Genomic DNA, 16,246 nt, shown 5'->3' on the forward strand with positions numbered 1-16,246 from the left:
GCCAAATCCGTTTTCAATGTTTCAGAATAACTTGAAGATGAAGTTCTTCAAGTTCGACAGATCCATAGGCTTGCATTCACTCCATAAGCGCACATTCGCGTCAAAATTGCGCCGACATTCAAGTCTAGCACAAGCTCTCCGCAAGCAAGCTCCAATCGACATTCATCCAGAAGTCGAAGACGCGCTAGGTCGTAATATACCTGTTGTCGCTCTCGAGTCAACCATAATATCCCATGGCATGCCCTATCCTACTTCGTTGGAGACAGCTCAGTCTCTTGAGAGTATAGTCAGATCTACTGGCAGTGTGCCAGCCACTATTGCGCTCATTGGCGGTCGCATCAAGATCGGTCTCCAACCTCTCGAGTTGGAATACATTGCAGACACGACTGCAAATCCCAATATTACCAAGCTTTCGAGACGTGATATTGCTCCAGCAATTTCTATGAAAAGGGACGGTGCGACAACGTGCAGCGCCACGTTGATATTCGCAGCTTTAGCAGGCATTAAGGTAGATTTATAACCTTTTGGAATGAATTCTTTGCTGATGCAACATTTCTGAGTTAGGTCTTTGCTACAGGAGGGTGAAACGTTTTCTATCTGCATGGAAGTTCTTTTTTCTGACATCGATAATATTATACAGGTTAGGCGGAGTTCATCGTGGTGGAGAGCGCAGTTAGTAGTTTCCACGTCACCATCTTCTAACCTGAGGCTCACTACGAAAAGCTATGGATGTATCTGCTGACCTGCAGGAATTGACTCGTTGCCCTGTTGGACTAGTCTCTGCGGGGGTGAAGTCCATTCTTGATATAGGGCGGTCAGTCTGAACAAGCCTTCTAAGCTAAATATCTGCTCATTAAGAGCGTCTTGCAGAACTCTGGAATATTTGGCAAGTCAGCTTAATCATGTTCAAAGAGGCGTTGACCTATCGACCAACACTATAGGAAACTCTTGGAGTACCGGTTCTGACTTATGGCCAAACTAACGATTTCCCAGGTTTCTACACCGCTAGAAGTGGCTTTAAAGTATGTCTCCACTAATTTCATACAAATTCGATAACGGAGATATCAAATCTTACCAGACACCTTGGCGAGTAAACGATGCAGGAACTGCTGCAACGGTCTTACGTGCGTACTAACAAATTCACCTAATCACAACCACTAAGTTGTAGGATGTTCAGACACACAATGGAAGCTTGGGATGACAAACGGAGTTCTATTCGCTGCTCCTATACCAGAAGAATACGAGGCGGCTGGCTTGGCCATCCAGCAAGCGGTTGAGCGGGCCATCTCTGAGGCTGAAGACAATGGCATCCATAAGAGTGGAAAAGAAGTGACGCCTTGGCTTCTGAAACGTGTCGGCGAGATAACGGGAGGGAAGTCTCTTGCTAGCAGTAAGCATACGACCAGATTTACTCGCTCATGGTTTGAGTTCAAGTTACAGATGTCGCACTTGTACGAAACACGGCACTAATCGGTATGTAGTGACTATCGCACGAAAGAAGTTCCTTGTCGACCAACTCTTTAACAGGCGGTCAGATTGCCGTAGAATATGCAAAGTTGGAACGATATACTACAGCACAAGATGTTGTAAGGATGAACCAGCCTCCCGTTCCATCGAAAGTACTCATCGCTCGTATATAGCAATTACATCCTGTTGCAAAGCTTTCCACTCTAACCAATCTCACTATACAAGAAAAACCAGTCTACTCCAAGGTAGGTAATTCCGATTTCGAGCTAGCTCCGAAATAACAATACAGGTATGTATGGTAGACAGAGCCATCTCCCTCACTAATTGTCGTCGGCTGTGCGGCAGTTGATATAACTTCCCAACCTTATGTGCATCCAGACTCGAATTCTAACCTTGGTTTACACTCCACTTCGCCTGGAAAGGTATCCATATCCTTAGGGGGAGTCGGACGCAATATAAGCGAAGCGGCTCATAGAATTATGTCTTCCCAATCGCCTGACTTGTCTTCTGCCACCATGTTAATGTCTCCAGTCGGTAGTGATCCTTTTGGCCGACTACTTATGGATGAAACTCGGATGCTCGGTATGAGAACAGATGGATTAATCGCGAACGATGAAGAGAGTTCCGCTGTCTGCAATATGCTTGTCGATGCCTCAGGGAATCTCAAGGAAGGCGTTGCTGACATGGATATAACATGTTCATTAGATGGAGATATGGTTGGTCGATGTCTTCCTTTAGTTCCGCCAGCGACCTGATGAAAATTTAGGTCGTGCGGTATCTAGAAACGTACACGCCCAAAGTCTTAGCTGTCGATGGTAATTTGTCCGAAACCACGCTTACAACACTTGTAGATTACTGTTCACAGAAAAAACTTGACAGTAAGTCACAGCCAATCATTATCAAACTTCCTTCTCTTATCATTCGTTCAGTTTTCTTGTGGGTACATTGCGTTGCATAACTACGTGCACATCTGAATTTCCATCAGCGAACCTACATCGGTCATGAAGTCGACGAATATCCTTTCAGCAATTGCAGAGGTCAAAGACTTAACGCGTTCTCCTGTAACCTTTGCATCTCCTAATATCCTTGAGCTTTGTCGCATATACCATGAAGTGCGCTCACCCTCGTGGGACCTAATGTCTAGTGAAGCATGGTGGCGTGTTATCGACGGGTTTGGACTGGGCTCGGCATTCCGCATGGATTTGGAGAAATTAGCTCGAATGGATGTCTCAAAGGACGACCCCAGACAAGGAACACTATCTTTCCTAATCAGCGAAGGCATTGCACAAATGGCCATAAATCTCCTCCCGTTTTTCGAAAAGCTCGTGATAAAGTGTGGGGAACGTGGCGTCATAGTCGCCATGCGCTTAAGCGGACATGTTGTGGAAACTTTGCCATGGATATCAGCGACCAATAGCTTCGATGCTCGCCGTGTCATCGCCCGGTCTATGTCTTCACGGGAGATGGTCGTTCTGCAGCACTTTCCAGCTCTACACATTGACAAATCATCCATAATCAACGTCACAGGAGCTGGGGATTCACTGGTCGGCTCGCTCCTTGCCACCCTTGTGAGCAACCCCAAGGCGTTTGAGAGCCCAAAATCATTGAAGGACATGGTCGATAAAGCGCAACAGGCCGCAGTGTTGACTTTACAGAGCTCGGCTAGTGTCTCTCCATTACTTTCAGCTATGTCTGCATCTAAAAAAACTCTGGAGTTGTAATACAGGTATTTTGATCTATAAACAAACATGTTATCATACTCAATTGGCCTTCATATATTCGAGACCACTTTCAAATAACACTACTGACGTGCACGTGAAATGCACGTGTTAACCCCTGTCTCCCATTGGTTTTTGGTGTCTCAGAACTTTTGCACATATGCCAGTCATTGCCTGATTTTTGTCTTCATTCTCTATGTGAAAGCTCTATAATTTCTTTTTGCAATTGCTCTGAGCAACTATTAGACCCCTCCATCTGGTAACCCACCCCTCGCTAATACTTACTTACCAGCTTTCTTATCAATCCTCCTTTACTACCCATTGACCTGAACCGTCCACTTTAACACTAAGTTTCCATTTTTGTTGGTCCATCCACTGATCTTTGAGAAACCCGTCCCACCATCGTATGTGAACCTCCCCATAGTTGTCAAAGAAGTAACCCGCAATTCTCGGATCTGGTCCCAGATACTCATGCCTGCGATATCGAGTTGATCAATTCGAACTAGACTGGCTTCCGCAAAACCATCCACTCGCCTTCTTGATACGACGTCATCCGCGTGAACATAATTCACTGCCTTTACACCGTCAGCTTTCCCCTCTTTCAACTCCATATAATGTTCAAATACGAATTGATTGAGATCCATCCCCTCTGAAATCCCTCGTACATCCACTCCGCCCCGTGCTAAATAGGTCCGCGGGAGATGCATCCTCGTGCGATATTCGACACATTTTTTTTGTAGAGGCCATCGATGAACGTGCCAGGCAGATGCTCTACTGATATCTGTTAATTTTTTAATCGCAACTTGTCGTTCCTTTTCGCTCGGTTTTGGAACATCCAAGGTCAAATTTGGTTCCTTGTTTTCCTGCTTGGCCTTCATAATTCGTGCAGCTTGACGACTGACAAAAGAATGTGAAGCGACCAACGTTGATCGTAATTTTAGCTGGTGTCTTTTATTTGATCGATAGCGACTTCGAATTTGATCAGTTTGCTGAGTGTCGCTCCAGATTCAGAGCTTAGCAAAAAAAGGTCAGAATTCGAAGCATGCATGTACATCTGCGAGTCACATATGCTGCACATTTTGCTCATAGTAGAGTCATACACACTGTGGGAAGTAAGGTCACTGAAAGCCAGCTAGTTCATCACCGACTGATCTAAGCCCAGTGACCGCATCACTGAAACCACCACTAGTATTCAGCGTTAACACTGATCACTGATGTTCATTGTATATTACAATAAGTCAATGATGTACAAATTGCTAAAATCAATTAATCATTCTGGTCAATCACTGAATTTTTATCAAAGAGTTTCGATTGCATAAAGTCATCATCTGGAGTCATAAAACTCAGATTCTACTCCCTCTGTGTCCTGGTGTGTGAAAGCGACAGAAGCAAGACCACTTGTTCGGTCTATGATTCCCCACCTTCCTCTTGTCTTCACTTGTCCGACAACAGCTTTGATGTCACGAATGTCCGTGGCAATGGCAGCTGCTAATCCACCATACACAGCAACTTCTAGAGCTGCATCTTTACCCTCAGTTTTACATGGTGTGATGACTGCCAATAGAAGTCCACGACCAGATAGATCCTTCCAAAAATCATCATTTCCAAGCTGGCAGACAAGTATTTGTTCGAGATGGCCATAATGAGTGGCAGTGATAAAATAACCATGCACCACGGGCAAGAAAACGTGCACTGTGAAAAACCTGAGATTACGAATCATGAAAATGTCCCGAAAACCCGGTCATTTCCGGCACATTTCAATCAGATTTTGCCTGCATGTTCGGTTCTAGAGATCTACACAAAACCTGTAGGTTTTCTGCACATTTCAACTAGATACTCATGAAGGACTTGGTCGTTTTCTGGAGTGCTTTGAGTTCCATAAATATGATTTATTATTTTAGTATTTTAGTTAGCTTGTAAATAGGATAACCCTCATCGGTCTTGAAAATAAGCTAAGTTATTCTTCATATTATACCACCACCTCAAGATGACTTCCCTTACTCAAGACGAATTTGAACAATCTGAAATATCCACTCAACTTGTCCTGCCAGGATATAGATATGAATATCAATCAGACAAAGATAGCGAAACCTTATCGCAAATCCAGGCACAGAGTCTCGACTTTGGCTATCACTCCAAGCGCGACTTGTCCAGTACTCCAAGTCCAAAGCATTTTGTGTCCATCATGAAGACTTTTGTCTTGTCAGCTCGCTCTTTCTCCACCTTCTACACCACCAAACTTGTCCATGCCCAAAAGGCAATCAACTCTGCTTGTACAACCATCCTTACAATCCGCCAGCTAATCAATGTCCAAAACAACCATTCTCGACGCATTGGGGAAGCAATAGGTCAAGCCCTTGATATCATCCGATCAGCAAGGTGATCAGTCCATACTATCAGTGAAGATATGGACCGCATTCATATTGATATACAGAGGGATCCATCCGCCTAATCATACTACAATTTATCACTAACTATCACCATTTTACAGGAACATTACCATTAAACGCTGTGCCCTCAAGAAAAGCGACTACGTTGGCACAGGTGATACCACAGAAGAGGACTCTGAAGACAAATTTCTCGTCACGCTTAGCAAATCAAAAATCAACGAAGTCATTGCATCTTTCACTCCGAGTTTCTTGACTTGTTCTCGCAAACACATTCGGCTATCACACTCTGGGTTTGGAGGCTTAGGTTCTCAGTGAGTACTAGTACTTTATAATATATCAATTATATCTATTTAAACTAATATGTTTATAGGTTGTAACATATTCACCAACCCGTTCAGAGAAGCAATTAGGCAGGCAATAAAAGAACGGGGGCTCTTTTCCTAGGCTGTACTAGCAACACAATGACCCACTTATACTAATGTCTGCTATGAATTGTACTAACATATTTTTTTGCTGTCTGTAATGTAAAATAAGTACATGTGACATCAACACTTCAAATTCACTCTCTCTCACTTGCTCTCTCTCTCTCTTACACATATATGCGAACAACTTGATGGCTCCCTCAATACATATTCCCCCAGGACACAGCAAGTACACATGTTCAAAGTGTGTCAAGAGTATACTATGATACAAAGTGCAAAGGACAGCAACAACCCGACACCATTTACTTCAAGATAACCAGGAATCAATGAAGACCACCAGCCATATTAAGCCGTCACAAAATCCCTCATATTCCCAACCTCCTAGTCCACAACAAAGCTCAGCAAGTCTGGATGATGCAAGACCTGATCTTGGCACTCAAGACAATCAAACCAACGAACATTCATACCCTCCGTTCCAAGATCAAGACTTTTATTTTGATGAGCCCCAAGACGATGACTCCAGCTATGATCCAACACAGGATAACAGTCCAGATGGCCAGGATCAGCCAGTGGATGAGCCAAACACTGACCCAGAACAACCCCCCATATATTCGACTAACACTACCTCTGATAATCCTGACTTGGGCCCAAAAACGCTTGTCCCAGCATTTGATGACCACCAACCACTACATCTTGCATATCTACAGACAGCAATGGCTCATATTGTAGATGGACACACCATAATCAAAGCGACAAATCAATTACAAGGTGCACTTGATTTAATTGATATATGTGGTACCTTACCAATTGAACCACACCCTCTTCATTCCCTTGCTGGAGTCAAAAGTCATCTTGGCATTGATCTGAATGAATACATAGAACATCACACTATATGTACACTTTGCTTCAAACATTATACTCCTCAAGACATTCAAAAACTTGATGACTCCAAATGCACGCAACTAAGGTGTACAGGAATTGTTTACAGAGAGAAGAGAGGTTTGATTAACCCGGTTACAGGACAACCAGGGCCCGTTAAAAGAATACCAGCAAAAATACATTCCTATTCACCTCTTATCAAAGCAATTCAATGGTTTTTCCTTCGCAAAACCTTTGTAAAAAATCTCAGGGACACTTCTCAAGACAATGTACGATCTCCTCTGGCAAGTCACAAGCAAATAAATGACTTACACGATGGCACTGAATGGAATAAACAAGAAATAGGTCTCAAGCGGTCAATACTATCAAATGGCGCCCATAGGGACATTAAAATCAAACCTGGCTCACGTCACAAACTAATCAATTATGATGTAGGACTCAGCATGACAATTAATATTGATTGGTACACTTTTTATTTCAAATGAGAAGGTGTTTAATCTACTGACATTAATAATAGGTTTGGAATAACTGATAATAGACCACATTTTTCAGGTGCAGTCTATGTCTCGTTCAATAATCTACATAGATCTATCAGGTATCTATCCCACAATGTCCACCTAGCAATGACAATTCCAGGCCCGAAGGAACCAAGCTTGGAACAGCTTAACTATATACTTGACCCACTTGTAATGGAGCTTCAACAAATCTACTCAGGTGTCCTTATGAGAATGTATGGCCACACAATCCCTCGTGAAGTCAATGTATTCGTATTCATGCAAACATCCGGTGTCCCAGCCTCTCATAAACTAAGTGGTGCTGCAGGTCATTCACATAAAAAACATCCATGTAACATATGTGAAGAACAACTTGATACCATCAACACTCCTTCATGTTACGACATAGTGAATTTCAAGTTTCAAAAAGATTCAAGCCAGCTTAAATATGCTTACCAGTCTAAACTTGCCAGCTCAGAAAGGGCTAGGAACAAAATACTCAATGATCATGGTTCACAATACTCAGTACTCAATAAGCTACCAACTTGAATGCCTATACAATGATCTCCTATTGATTTTATGCATAACTTCTATGGTATGGTGTGCCTTACTTGTTTTTATTACTTGTGCCTTGACATATTTAATCACAGGCATTGTACACTCATTTTTTGATGTCATTATTGATGGATACCTTCTCAATGCCAACGGATGGTGGGTCTTTCAAGGTGTCACAAATTCAGTAATATGGCTATCTGGTATTGGACAACTACCAAATAATGTATGTACTACATTTTATACATCAGTACACTTTGAGCTTGTGTCTCAATTATTGCAGCTTGGTGAAAACCACTCTCTCCAGAAGGCTGGTTAGTGGCAACAACTCTGTACCCTATTCCCGACTATCCTATATGTCTGCTGGAGGGATAAAGACAACAAGATCAAGGCTAGTGCCCCACCAGTACCAGCTCAATCAAAATCTCCTCCTGAGTTTACTCGATGCTGCAATACACTCAGCTGAACAAATCTTAGTGTCTCGCTCAATATCAAAAGATGAAGTTGAACGTGGACAACAATACTTACAGTTACATTCTAATGCTCTCCAGTGTCTTGGTGTCCATCTAACTATCAACCACCACCTTTCAATGCATTATTCCTCCATTTTCAAGCACTTTGGTCCTGCATATGGGTGGTGGTTGTTTGCGTTTGAACAATTCAATGGCAAGCTTGAGTGGGTTAATTTGAATGGACATGCAGATGGAGAAATGGAGTATACACTATTGCAAGATTGTGTCAAGAAGCCGGTTGTATGAGATGGTAAGTTCTTTTTTTTATTCATATTTTCCTCTAACTATGTTCTCTGTTACAGTATGTATTGCTTCCTGAGAACGTAACAGAAAAAGCACACAAATTACTAGGTTGCATTGTCAAAGAGAAAGGCCTCACCCGCGGTACTTTGTGCTCACATATTGCAGGTTTCTCTTGCACAAGCCTTTTATATCCAAAGCCAATCAAGAAATACAATAATGTCCGGAGACTCCCGTGTGTTAGAGTATATAGCTTGCTTCTGGAATTTGTTCGCAAGAAATGGCCAGACCTTATTATTGTCGATGACATGACAAGTCAACATGGAGCTATACCTTTCTCTCGCCGTTTAGTCTCTGTGTTCCCATTTGTTGTTAAAACTGGGATCCAATATGGCTGTACAACTTCAACTTGTACACAAGCTGATCGATTTGCAACAGTTGATTTTTCTATAGGTTATATTCCTTGCAAACTTATCTACCATGTCAAAGTGAAGATCCCCAACAAACCAGAGTTAAGTTGTTCTATCATACGTTGGATGGTTGCGGATGATAAGATCACTTTGTTGCCATGGAGTCTATAGTAAGTGCTACAGCTTTTGTTCTGTATTCGTTGAATATCTGTTGCCAATTTCTAGTTCTACAAACCTTGGGATCTACGTAGCATATGCAGATTGTTTCCAGGGACTGGAATTGATTGATAGTGATCAACTCACATCTGCTGTAGCCGTGATTACCATCAAACTCAATCAAGACATATTTACTGATAAACTTTGGATCATCCATTTGTTTGATTGTATAAGTATCTATTTTTGACATGTGTTGAATATCTAAACATTCTACAGAGTGGTGTTGAACCACCTAGCAATGACTGGTTGGACAAAATTGAGCAAAACCTCAACAGCTCACAAGAATAATCCCATCCTATCAATGGGCTCCTTTATTCTGAAGACTCTAGCTCTGGACAACCATTTTGCTTGAACAGGTCATCTTAGTGAGTCTTTCCTAGTATCTCATCAAGGCTATTCTGTGCTTTTGTACTGATGTCTTCTTTTGGAACTCGTTCAATTCGTATAAAAATCTTGTCGCCATCTTTGGCTGATTGTTTTTGTTTGCGGTGCACAACCCCATTCAACCCATCATCAATTGGATTTTCTTCATCACCCCACGCTGTACCACTGTAAGCAAGCCTTGAAGAACCAAGAATATTGCTATATTCAGCCAAGGCCAGTAGTTTTGGCTTAATCTGCCACGCACAGAGCCAATGTTTGAGGAGTTTTGTGAAAGGAAGTGGATAGTTGTTGATGATGGGGCCATGAACATGCAGTGTCATGGCTTTTTCTTTGCTCGGCTTTGGATCTGGGATTTTCTCAAGGTTGTCATATATTGTTTGAAGCTATAAAGGTCAGTGTTTTGTGAAGTTTATATGATTTATGACTTACTATTTCACTCCAATAATCTGGGGCTCTACTAATGAATGTCCTAACCTCATCTGACGTTGGCCGATAGTCCGGATTGTCCTCATCGTCAGACATAGCATTTAGGATAAATGCGGCATTAAATTTCTTGTCGGTGTAAGTAGAAAATGGCTGTTTGCAAATTTGTTGGTTGAGTTTCTGTTTTGGAACAGGTGAGTGCAAGAATCATCATATCATTGTCTGAAACACTCACAGACTGTGCACAAGAGTCTCTGTGTGCTTTGGACACTGACATGCTTACAAGGTTCTCTTCTTGAGTGTCAGATAGGTCCCTGTCATCTTCATTCTCTCAACTCGCCAGTGCCTTGTCCTTTTGCAATTTCAAACAATACTGCCTTGCCATATATTGGAATTTCACACAAATTTGATGCTTCAGGTTCTTTGGTAGCACAAGCTGAAGCATCCCTACAACTGGTGGTATTTCTACTGGTGCATTAAGTATGACCCATTGTTGAATTTCTACTAAATTTTTGCTATTTGCTTTGTCGTCAGCTGATAATTTCCAGTTATAACAATGTGATATTTTTTGAGTGGCAGTGTCTTTCGGACATTGACTGGGATCAATTGACAACAGGTAATCTGGTAAGTGCTTCACTTTGAGTTTATCAACACCAAGTTTTCTCATAAATACTTCATTTATAGCATCCTTGTATATTTTAGTGAGTATGGTTCTGGGCTATAATGCAATATGATACTCACTTTCACAGGCTTTGAGTCAGCCGCTTCAAAGCTCAAAGCCTCTCGTTGGTGGGGAGTGAGTGTTTCGAGTGCAATAGTCACAGGATTGATGTTGTTGAGGGAGATTTGAATTGAGGTGAGCACATCCTCCATATGTTCCCTATCACCACTAATATCTGACTCATTATTTTCTTCCTCTCCTCCACTTTCCTCGCATTCTACACAGTAAACCCCTCCTGCCTTGTTGAGTGCAACAATTTGTTTTTTCAGGTTGTCCATCTCAGCTTTGATTTGTTGATTATCCTGTTGAAACAGGATATTTTCGGCATTCAAAACCTTGACTCTTTTGTCGGTAATGTCTCTGAAATGCTGGTGAGTAATCTTAAGATCTTCTATTTCTCTTATAGCTGCTTTCAACATGATTATGTTGGAATTAGGTGTTCGTTCATTTGTTGGTCCCTCAAGTTGAGAATGGGAGTTTGGCTCGGAAGCCATAGTGCTGGGGATTGAAGGATGAGATTGATTTTATTCAGTATTATATATATACAAATGTTTGTCTATAACTTTTTTGCTGTCTGATAGCTGTATTTATCAGTATAATGATTCAGAATTGACGACAACAATGAAGTGTATACCAAAGCACTGTGTGAATTACATAATATAATAATTTTGGCTGGATCATCAGTTCGGCGGAAAGCAATCAGATTTAAGTATTACAAGGTCCACAACAGCTGTACTGTCATTATCTAAGATTATGAGTAAACAGTGTGCCCAAACACCACTCAAGGTCCATCATTCAATCATGTATCGGCCTAACTTATTTCAATGCATCAGTTTGGTCCTTAGTTCTAATGTATCACCTTTGGTTCCAAGGTGGATTATTAAGATCAAGGCTGAGAGCCCCAACATTAGCATACATATTTCTTTGTGAGTAAAATACCCCACCCAGGCAAACTATTATAGGTCCTGTATGCTAAGCTTTGATGTGGTGCTGACTTTGGCTTTATGTAACCAAGTTTCAGAATATCAACAGTGGCTTGGACAGGCTAGAATGCAGCTGAATCCTGAAAATTTATGATTGTTTTTCTTCTTCTATACTATCAAAGAAGAGACAAAATGTAGCAGTTCTTTCACAAATTGCACATTCTAAGTTCCAGCATGGAAGACTCGACCCTTTGCCATGTGGTTGGTTCACAAAGGTTTATTCATGTAATGGCTTGGCCACACTGCATTACTTTAGCTGTGCTGCCACTGGCCTCTGATTATTGGGAGTTAATTGTGAGGAATCAATTTTTCTCTTTTCTCATTGCATTCCCATCATGTTGTGGTTATCCAATTTATTCCCTGTCACTCCTCTTGTTCTTGGACTAGAGATTACAGTTGGCATTCTATTACTCTTATCCTTTTTGTTCTTATTTTCCATTCATACTCACGTCCTATCGTACTTACAACAAAGGAGAACTGTTGTAGACCCTCAAGAAAATATCCAGATGACATAGCAATGATCCAATGCTATGTCTGGGAATACTTCAGAGGGATATTGATAAGCGAGGAAGGCTATGAATCAGCACCTTCTCATGGGCTTACTGATACAGCCAATTGTACACCTCTTACCAATATTTTCTCTCATGCAATTAGTAAATACGATAGATTGGACCACTTTCTCCGAGTCTTTCTTTTCTTATTGGTTAGTTAGTTGGTCAGACCATTGTTGTTCACTATATAAGGAAGTACATACTCGATGTATTATTCCTTAGTTCAATATTAGTTTGGATTTGCGCTTATACAGATACTCTTCAACTACACACTCTGATACACCGCCTTTCAGCAAGGACTTGGCCAGACATTGGGTGTTGTTATATAGCTTCGTATCTGTTGCCTGACAGAAATGATGCAATGATGGCCAAATGGGATTAACTTGGCATTGAAGGGCCAGTGCTCCTTGCAAACAAGGATAATGGTGCAATGGTACAGGGTGCTTGTCATGGTGCTGATTGTGAGCCAACTCCTGCTGAGGTGCGTGCACTGAATGAGTCAAGCTGAGGAGCAGTAAAAACAATCAGTCTTGCAGGCAGAATCTTCAACAATAAAGATAAGAAGAAAGGCCAGCATGATACATATTGCTGGTACATGGAAAACATAGGGCTGGTGGCCAGTCAATTTCCTGACACAAGCAATGTCAGGTTCCAGTCTCACATCAAAGCTGTGGAGGTGGTTCTCATGGATCATCAAGCTATACTCAAGTTTCTGGAATTTGTACGAGATAAGAAGGATCACTGGAAACTCAATCATATGGAACTCAACTTGTACAAGGCTCTCCACTGTTCGAAGACAATGACAGAGGTTGTTGCCATTGTGTTATATGGTGGTACAGTCTCACATCCATATTCACAGATGGTTTGGGGGCCAGGCACAGAGTCTCTCAATGTGCTGGACTTGGGACCATTACACGGAACTGAAACAGCACCTCAAACTCATGATTACCAATCCCGAGCTGATCTTTGGTGCTAATGTGGCCCCCAAGACAGCTTGCTTTGGTGGTCGGCTCTGTTTTAATCCTGCTGCTATGGCTGCAGCATTCAAACTTGCCTCCAAGCTTGAGCATCTGTGTCCAATCACACTAGCCCTATTCCAGGGAGCACTCAACAAGTGGGAATCATTCACAACTGAATATGCGCCAGGTGGCACAATTGACCAAGCCAGTACTGAGGAGCATGATGCTGCATGGATGCCTGCAATAAATGACGCAAACAAGGGGGCCCTTGGCATATTCCGGCTGCGTGCACAAGATAAGCCTACCTTATCAATGCATCAGCACAATGCAATCACACAATTTTGCCACAATGACACGCAGTTGTTTGTGGACGCAACATTCACCTCAGAAGATTTTTGCCATGCCATGCACCTCGTGAGAGAAATTGATAGCACTGGACTCGAGAAGAAGTGCCACCTTGAGATTATTCAGCATGAAGAGGGTGAGGTCCAAGCAAAGAGGCAGAGGGTTGCAGAGGCAGCAGAAGGAAGCACAGAAGAAGGCGAGCCGAGAGGCTGAATGCAATGCCACAGCAATAGTCCTGACGCCAAATGAAGAAAAACTGAATTGACTCACCAAGGATAAGCTGATTATTCAACTGAAGATTCACCGGGTACAAGACTCAACTATACCTTGGGGTCTGTGAGGCATAGTGAAGAAAAACCTCATAAGGATATTGATAGCTCAAATCTCTGTCGTTCTCCAGCAAAACATGCACACTGCAAGTGGAAGTGGTCCCTGTGAGCAAGATAGAAGCTAAGGGCACAGTCAAATGATAAGATTCTCGCGATCACTAGTTTCTTTGCATTTTTAATAAAACATAGTCAGGGCCTGTTCGGCAGCCACCGTTTCAAAATGTCACCCGCCAAAAAAGTTGCGTTTTGGAACGAGCTGACGTGTTCGGCAACTCAGCTTGTTTCAAAAAAACTTTGTCACACCGGTCTGCAAATTGTGTTCCCAACTTTTACACTCAAACTACAATAGCTCACACTGCTCTATCACTCTCAAACCCACCTCAAAAGCCCCCAATGACCTCTCAAAAGCTCACACTCAAGATTTCATCTATGAAAAACAGGCTCCTTGCCAACAAAGAGAACCAACCTCCTAGTCAACAATCTCAGAGTCCAGCCCCAAAAGAGCCCCGAAATGCAAAATGGACATCAGAGGATGATGCCACATTAGTGGATAAATTGAATAAGGCACAAATGGAAGGTAATCAACCTGACAATAATTTCAAAAAACCAGCTTTTGTTGCTGCAGCCGTTGTGCTGGTGCACCAAAGACATCTACAAATTGTAGCCGACATTGGGGAACAGTAAGTCAACCATTGTATAACATATATTGTACTGATTTTTATCATCACAGTTAAAGGCTATGTGCCTTGTTGTTCAGCAGCTCCGAGAGCCGTCTGGTTTTGGATAGGATGATACCAGAAAGAAAGTAACTGCTGAAGAAGATGTGTGGGATAACTATATTGCAGTAAGTGTAGAGTCAATAATTTAGTATGGGATGTACTCAATTAGATCTGTCTCAGTCCCATCCAGAACCAAAGCTATGGCGTACAAACCCTTTTCCACCCTACAATGATATAATTGGACTTATTGATGGACACTATGCCACTGGTGAGGGTGCTTTTCATATCCCAGAGATTGATGAGCCTTCTTTGCCCTCACCTCATCCTTATGAGGAGCAAGTGGATCAAGATGAGCACAGCAGATGGTCATCCAGAGAGTGATTTAGACTTGGATGGGGAAGAAAAGTCTCAGGTATGTGATATGGCTTGATGTTGACTTTACCTCACTATTCATTCTTCTAGGATTCTATTGAAGTGTCTCAGAGCTCAAAACGCAAATGTGCAGCTTCTGGATCACCCACTCCTGCATCTGCAGCTTCATCACTCAGTTGTCCTGACCCTAGTATTTTCCAGCTTATTGGTGATGTCCCCAGCACACCTAAGAGGAGAATTGCTGCAATCAAGGCTGTTTGTGTTGATAATGCATTGGCCACTGCTGAGCGCACACAAGCAATTGCACTATTCACCAAGAATATTGCCATTGCTGATGCATATTCTGCTATCTCTGATGATGTCCTTTGATCCAACTACATCCATCTTGAGATTGATAGCATATAGTTAAAATAGCTTTACTATTACTAGTTTCCAGTTTGAGTATATGTGATATACTGTTCCCACATTGCCTTTGCAATTATATCATATTTAAGTATTGCCCTCTCCTTTTCCTGAGGTGTGATGACATGGCTATGATCCCTTTGATCCTGCCGCATAGCTTGACTATTCTGTCCACCACCTATGCTGTCCCTTTTTTCATTGTTACTGTTATCAGGATCATGAACTCATATGAAATTGTGAAGAATGCAAAGTGCAGTTGAGATATGCTTGGAGTGACAAAAACCTGCATGATTTTTGAGCTCTTGAAGGAGCCTGCGGAAAACTGGCTTGGAAAGCCCCATCATATTATGGAATCAATGAGGATGTCCACATAATAGCTCCCTAACCCAAGCATGACCAGTTAAAATTGAATTATGCTGAGGTGATTTAATAAGAGATGATACTGAAGCCAGTGATACAGCAGCAGCAGCTGTGGCCGAAGCCAGGGAAGCAGCCTTCCTTCGTTGAGCATGAGGCGACTTAAGGAGAGCCGAGGCAGCTGCTTTCTTTCGAGAGGAGGATGTGGTCATGATGGAGGCTCAGGGGGCAGAAAAACCACTATCTACTGATAATCTACAATCACTGGGTGCATAGCCAAATATATACATGAGAAAAATCTGGAAAAAAAAGCTTGAAAACAAAAATACGTTTTTCAAGATATCTCTCCCATAACTATTTTTCTTTTCAAATGGATGGCTCTTTGCATCATCCAAATGGTG

The 16,246-nt window shown here is 42.1% G+C and overlaps 6 protein-coding genes across 6 annotated transcripts; 4 read left to right on the forward strand and 2 right to left on the reverse strand.

The window, feature by feature from the left end:
- Window positions 1-16: 16 nt before the first annotated feature.
- On the forward strand, window positions 17-4,304 carry SERLADRAFT_444897 (uncharacterized protein; the record flags this gene model as incomplete). The annotated part of the gene is made up of 17 exons (XM_007313160.1): window positions 17-42; window positions 124-508; window positions 565-581; window positions 641-672; window positions 724-814; window positions 871-886; window positions 942-1,022; window positions 1,079-1,124; window positions 1,178-1,390; window positions 1,441-1,473; window positions 1,528-1,586; window positions 1,641-1,712; window positions 1,770-2,183; window positions 2,234-2,345; window positions 2,397-2,403; window positions 2,453-3,660; window positions 3,720-4,304. The coding sequence occupies 16 exons, from the start codon at window positions 17-19 to the stop codon at window positions 3,186-3,188; spliced, it is 2,340 nt and encodes a 779-aa protein (XP_007313222.1).
- Window positions 4,305-4,509: 205 nt separating this feature from the next.
- SERLADRAFT_432993 (uncharacterized protein) lies at window positions 4,510-4,905 on the reverse strand (the record flags this gene model as incomplete). The annotated part of the gene is made up of 1 exon (XM_007313161.1): window positions 4,510-4,905. One exon carries the CDS (start codon window positions 4,903-4,905, stop codon window positions 4,510-4,512), a length of 396 nt encoding a protein of 131 aa, XP_007313223.1.
- A 374-nt stretch (window positions 4,906-5,279) lies between these two features.
- Window positions 5,280-6,116, forward strand: SERLADRAFT_456306 (uncharacterized protein; the record flags this gene model as incomplete). Its single annotated transcript, XM_007313162.1, is given in 4 exon segments — window positions 5,280-5,355; window positions 5,368-5,564; window positions 5,620-5,886; window positions 5,946-6,116. Coding segments are annotated over 2 exon segments (255 nt in total), but the record flags the coding sequence as incomplete, so codon positions are not given.
- Window positions 6,117-9,662: 3,546 nt separating this feature from the next.
- SERLADRAFT_432995 (uncharacterized protein) lies at window positions 9,663-11,322 on the reverse strand (the record flags this gene model as incomplete). Its single annotated transcript, XM_007313163.1, has 5 exons — window positions 9,663-10,067; window positions 10,114-10,287; window positions 10,343-10,421; window positions 10,482-10,795; window positions 10,849-11,322. The coding sequence occupies 5 exons, from the start codon at window positions 11,320-11,322 to the stop codon at window positions 9,663-9,665; spliced, it is 1,446 nt and encodes a 481-aa protein (XP_007313225.1).
- Window positions 11,323-13,252: 1,930 nt separating this feature from the next.
- On the forward strand, window positions 13,253-13,879 carry SERLADRAFT_432996 (uncharacterized protein; the record flags this gene model as incomplete). The annotated part of the gene is made up of 1 exon (XM_007313164.1): window positions 13,253-13,879. The coding sequence occupies one exon, from the start codon at window positions 13,253-13,255 to the stop codon at window positions 13,877-13,879; it is 627 nt and encodes a 208-aa protein (XP_007313226.1).
- Window positions 13,880-14,388: 509 nt separating this feature from the next.
- SERLADRAFT_432997 (uncharacterized protein) lies at window positions 14,389-15,455 on the forward strand (the record flags this gene model as incomplete). The annotated part of the gene is made up of 3 exons (XM_007313165.1): window positions 14,389-14,675; window positions 15,048-15,126; window positions 15,177-15,455. The coding sequence occupies 3 exons, from the start codon at window positions 14,389-14,391 to the stop codon at window positions 15,453-15,455; spliced, it is 645 nt and encodes a 214-aa protein (XP_007313227.1).
- Window positions 15,456-16,246: the final 791 nt, after the last annotated feature.

Source organism: Serpula lacrymans (assembly GCF_000218685.1).
Source record: "Serpula lacrymans var. lacrymans S7.9 unplaced genomic scaffold SERLAscaffold_2, whole genome shotgun sequence".
Classification (NCBI taxonomy): domain Eukaryota; kingdom Fungi; phylum Basidiomycota; class Agaricomycetes; order Boletales; family Serpulaceae; genus Serpula; species Serpula lacrymans.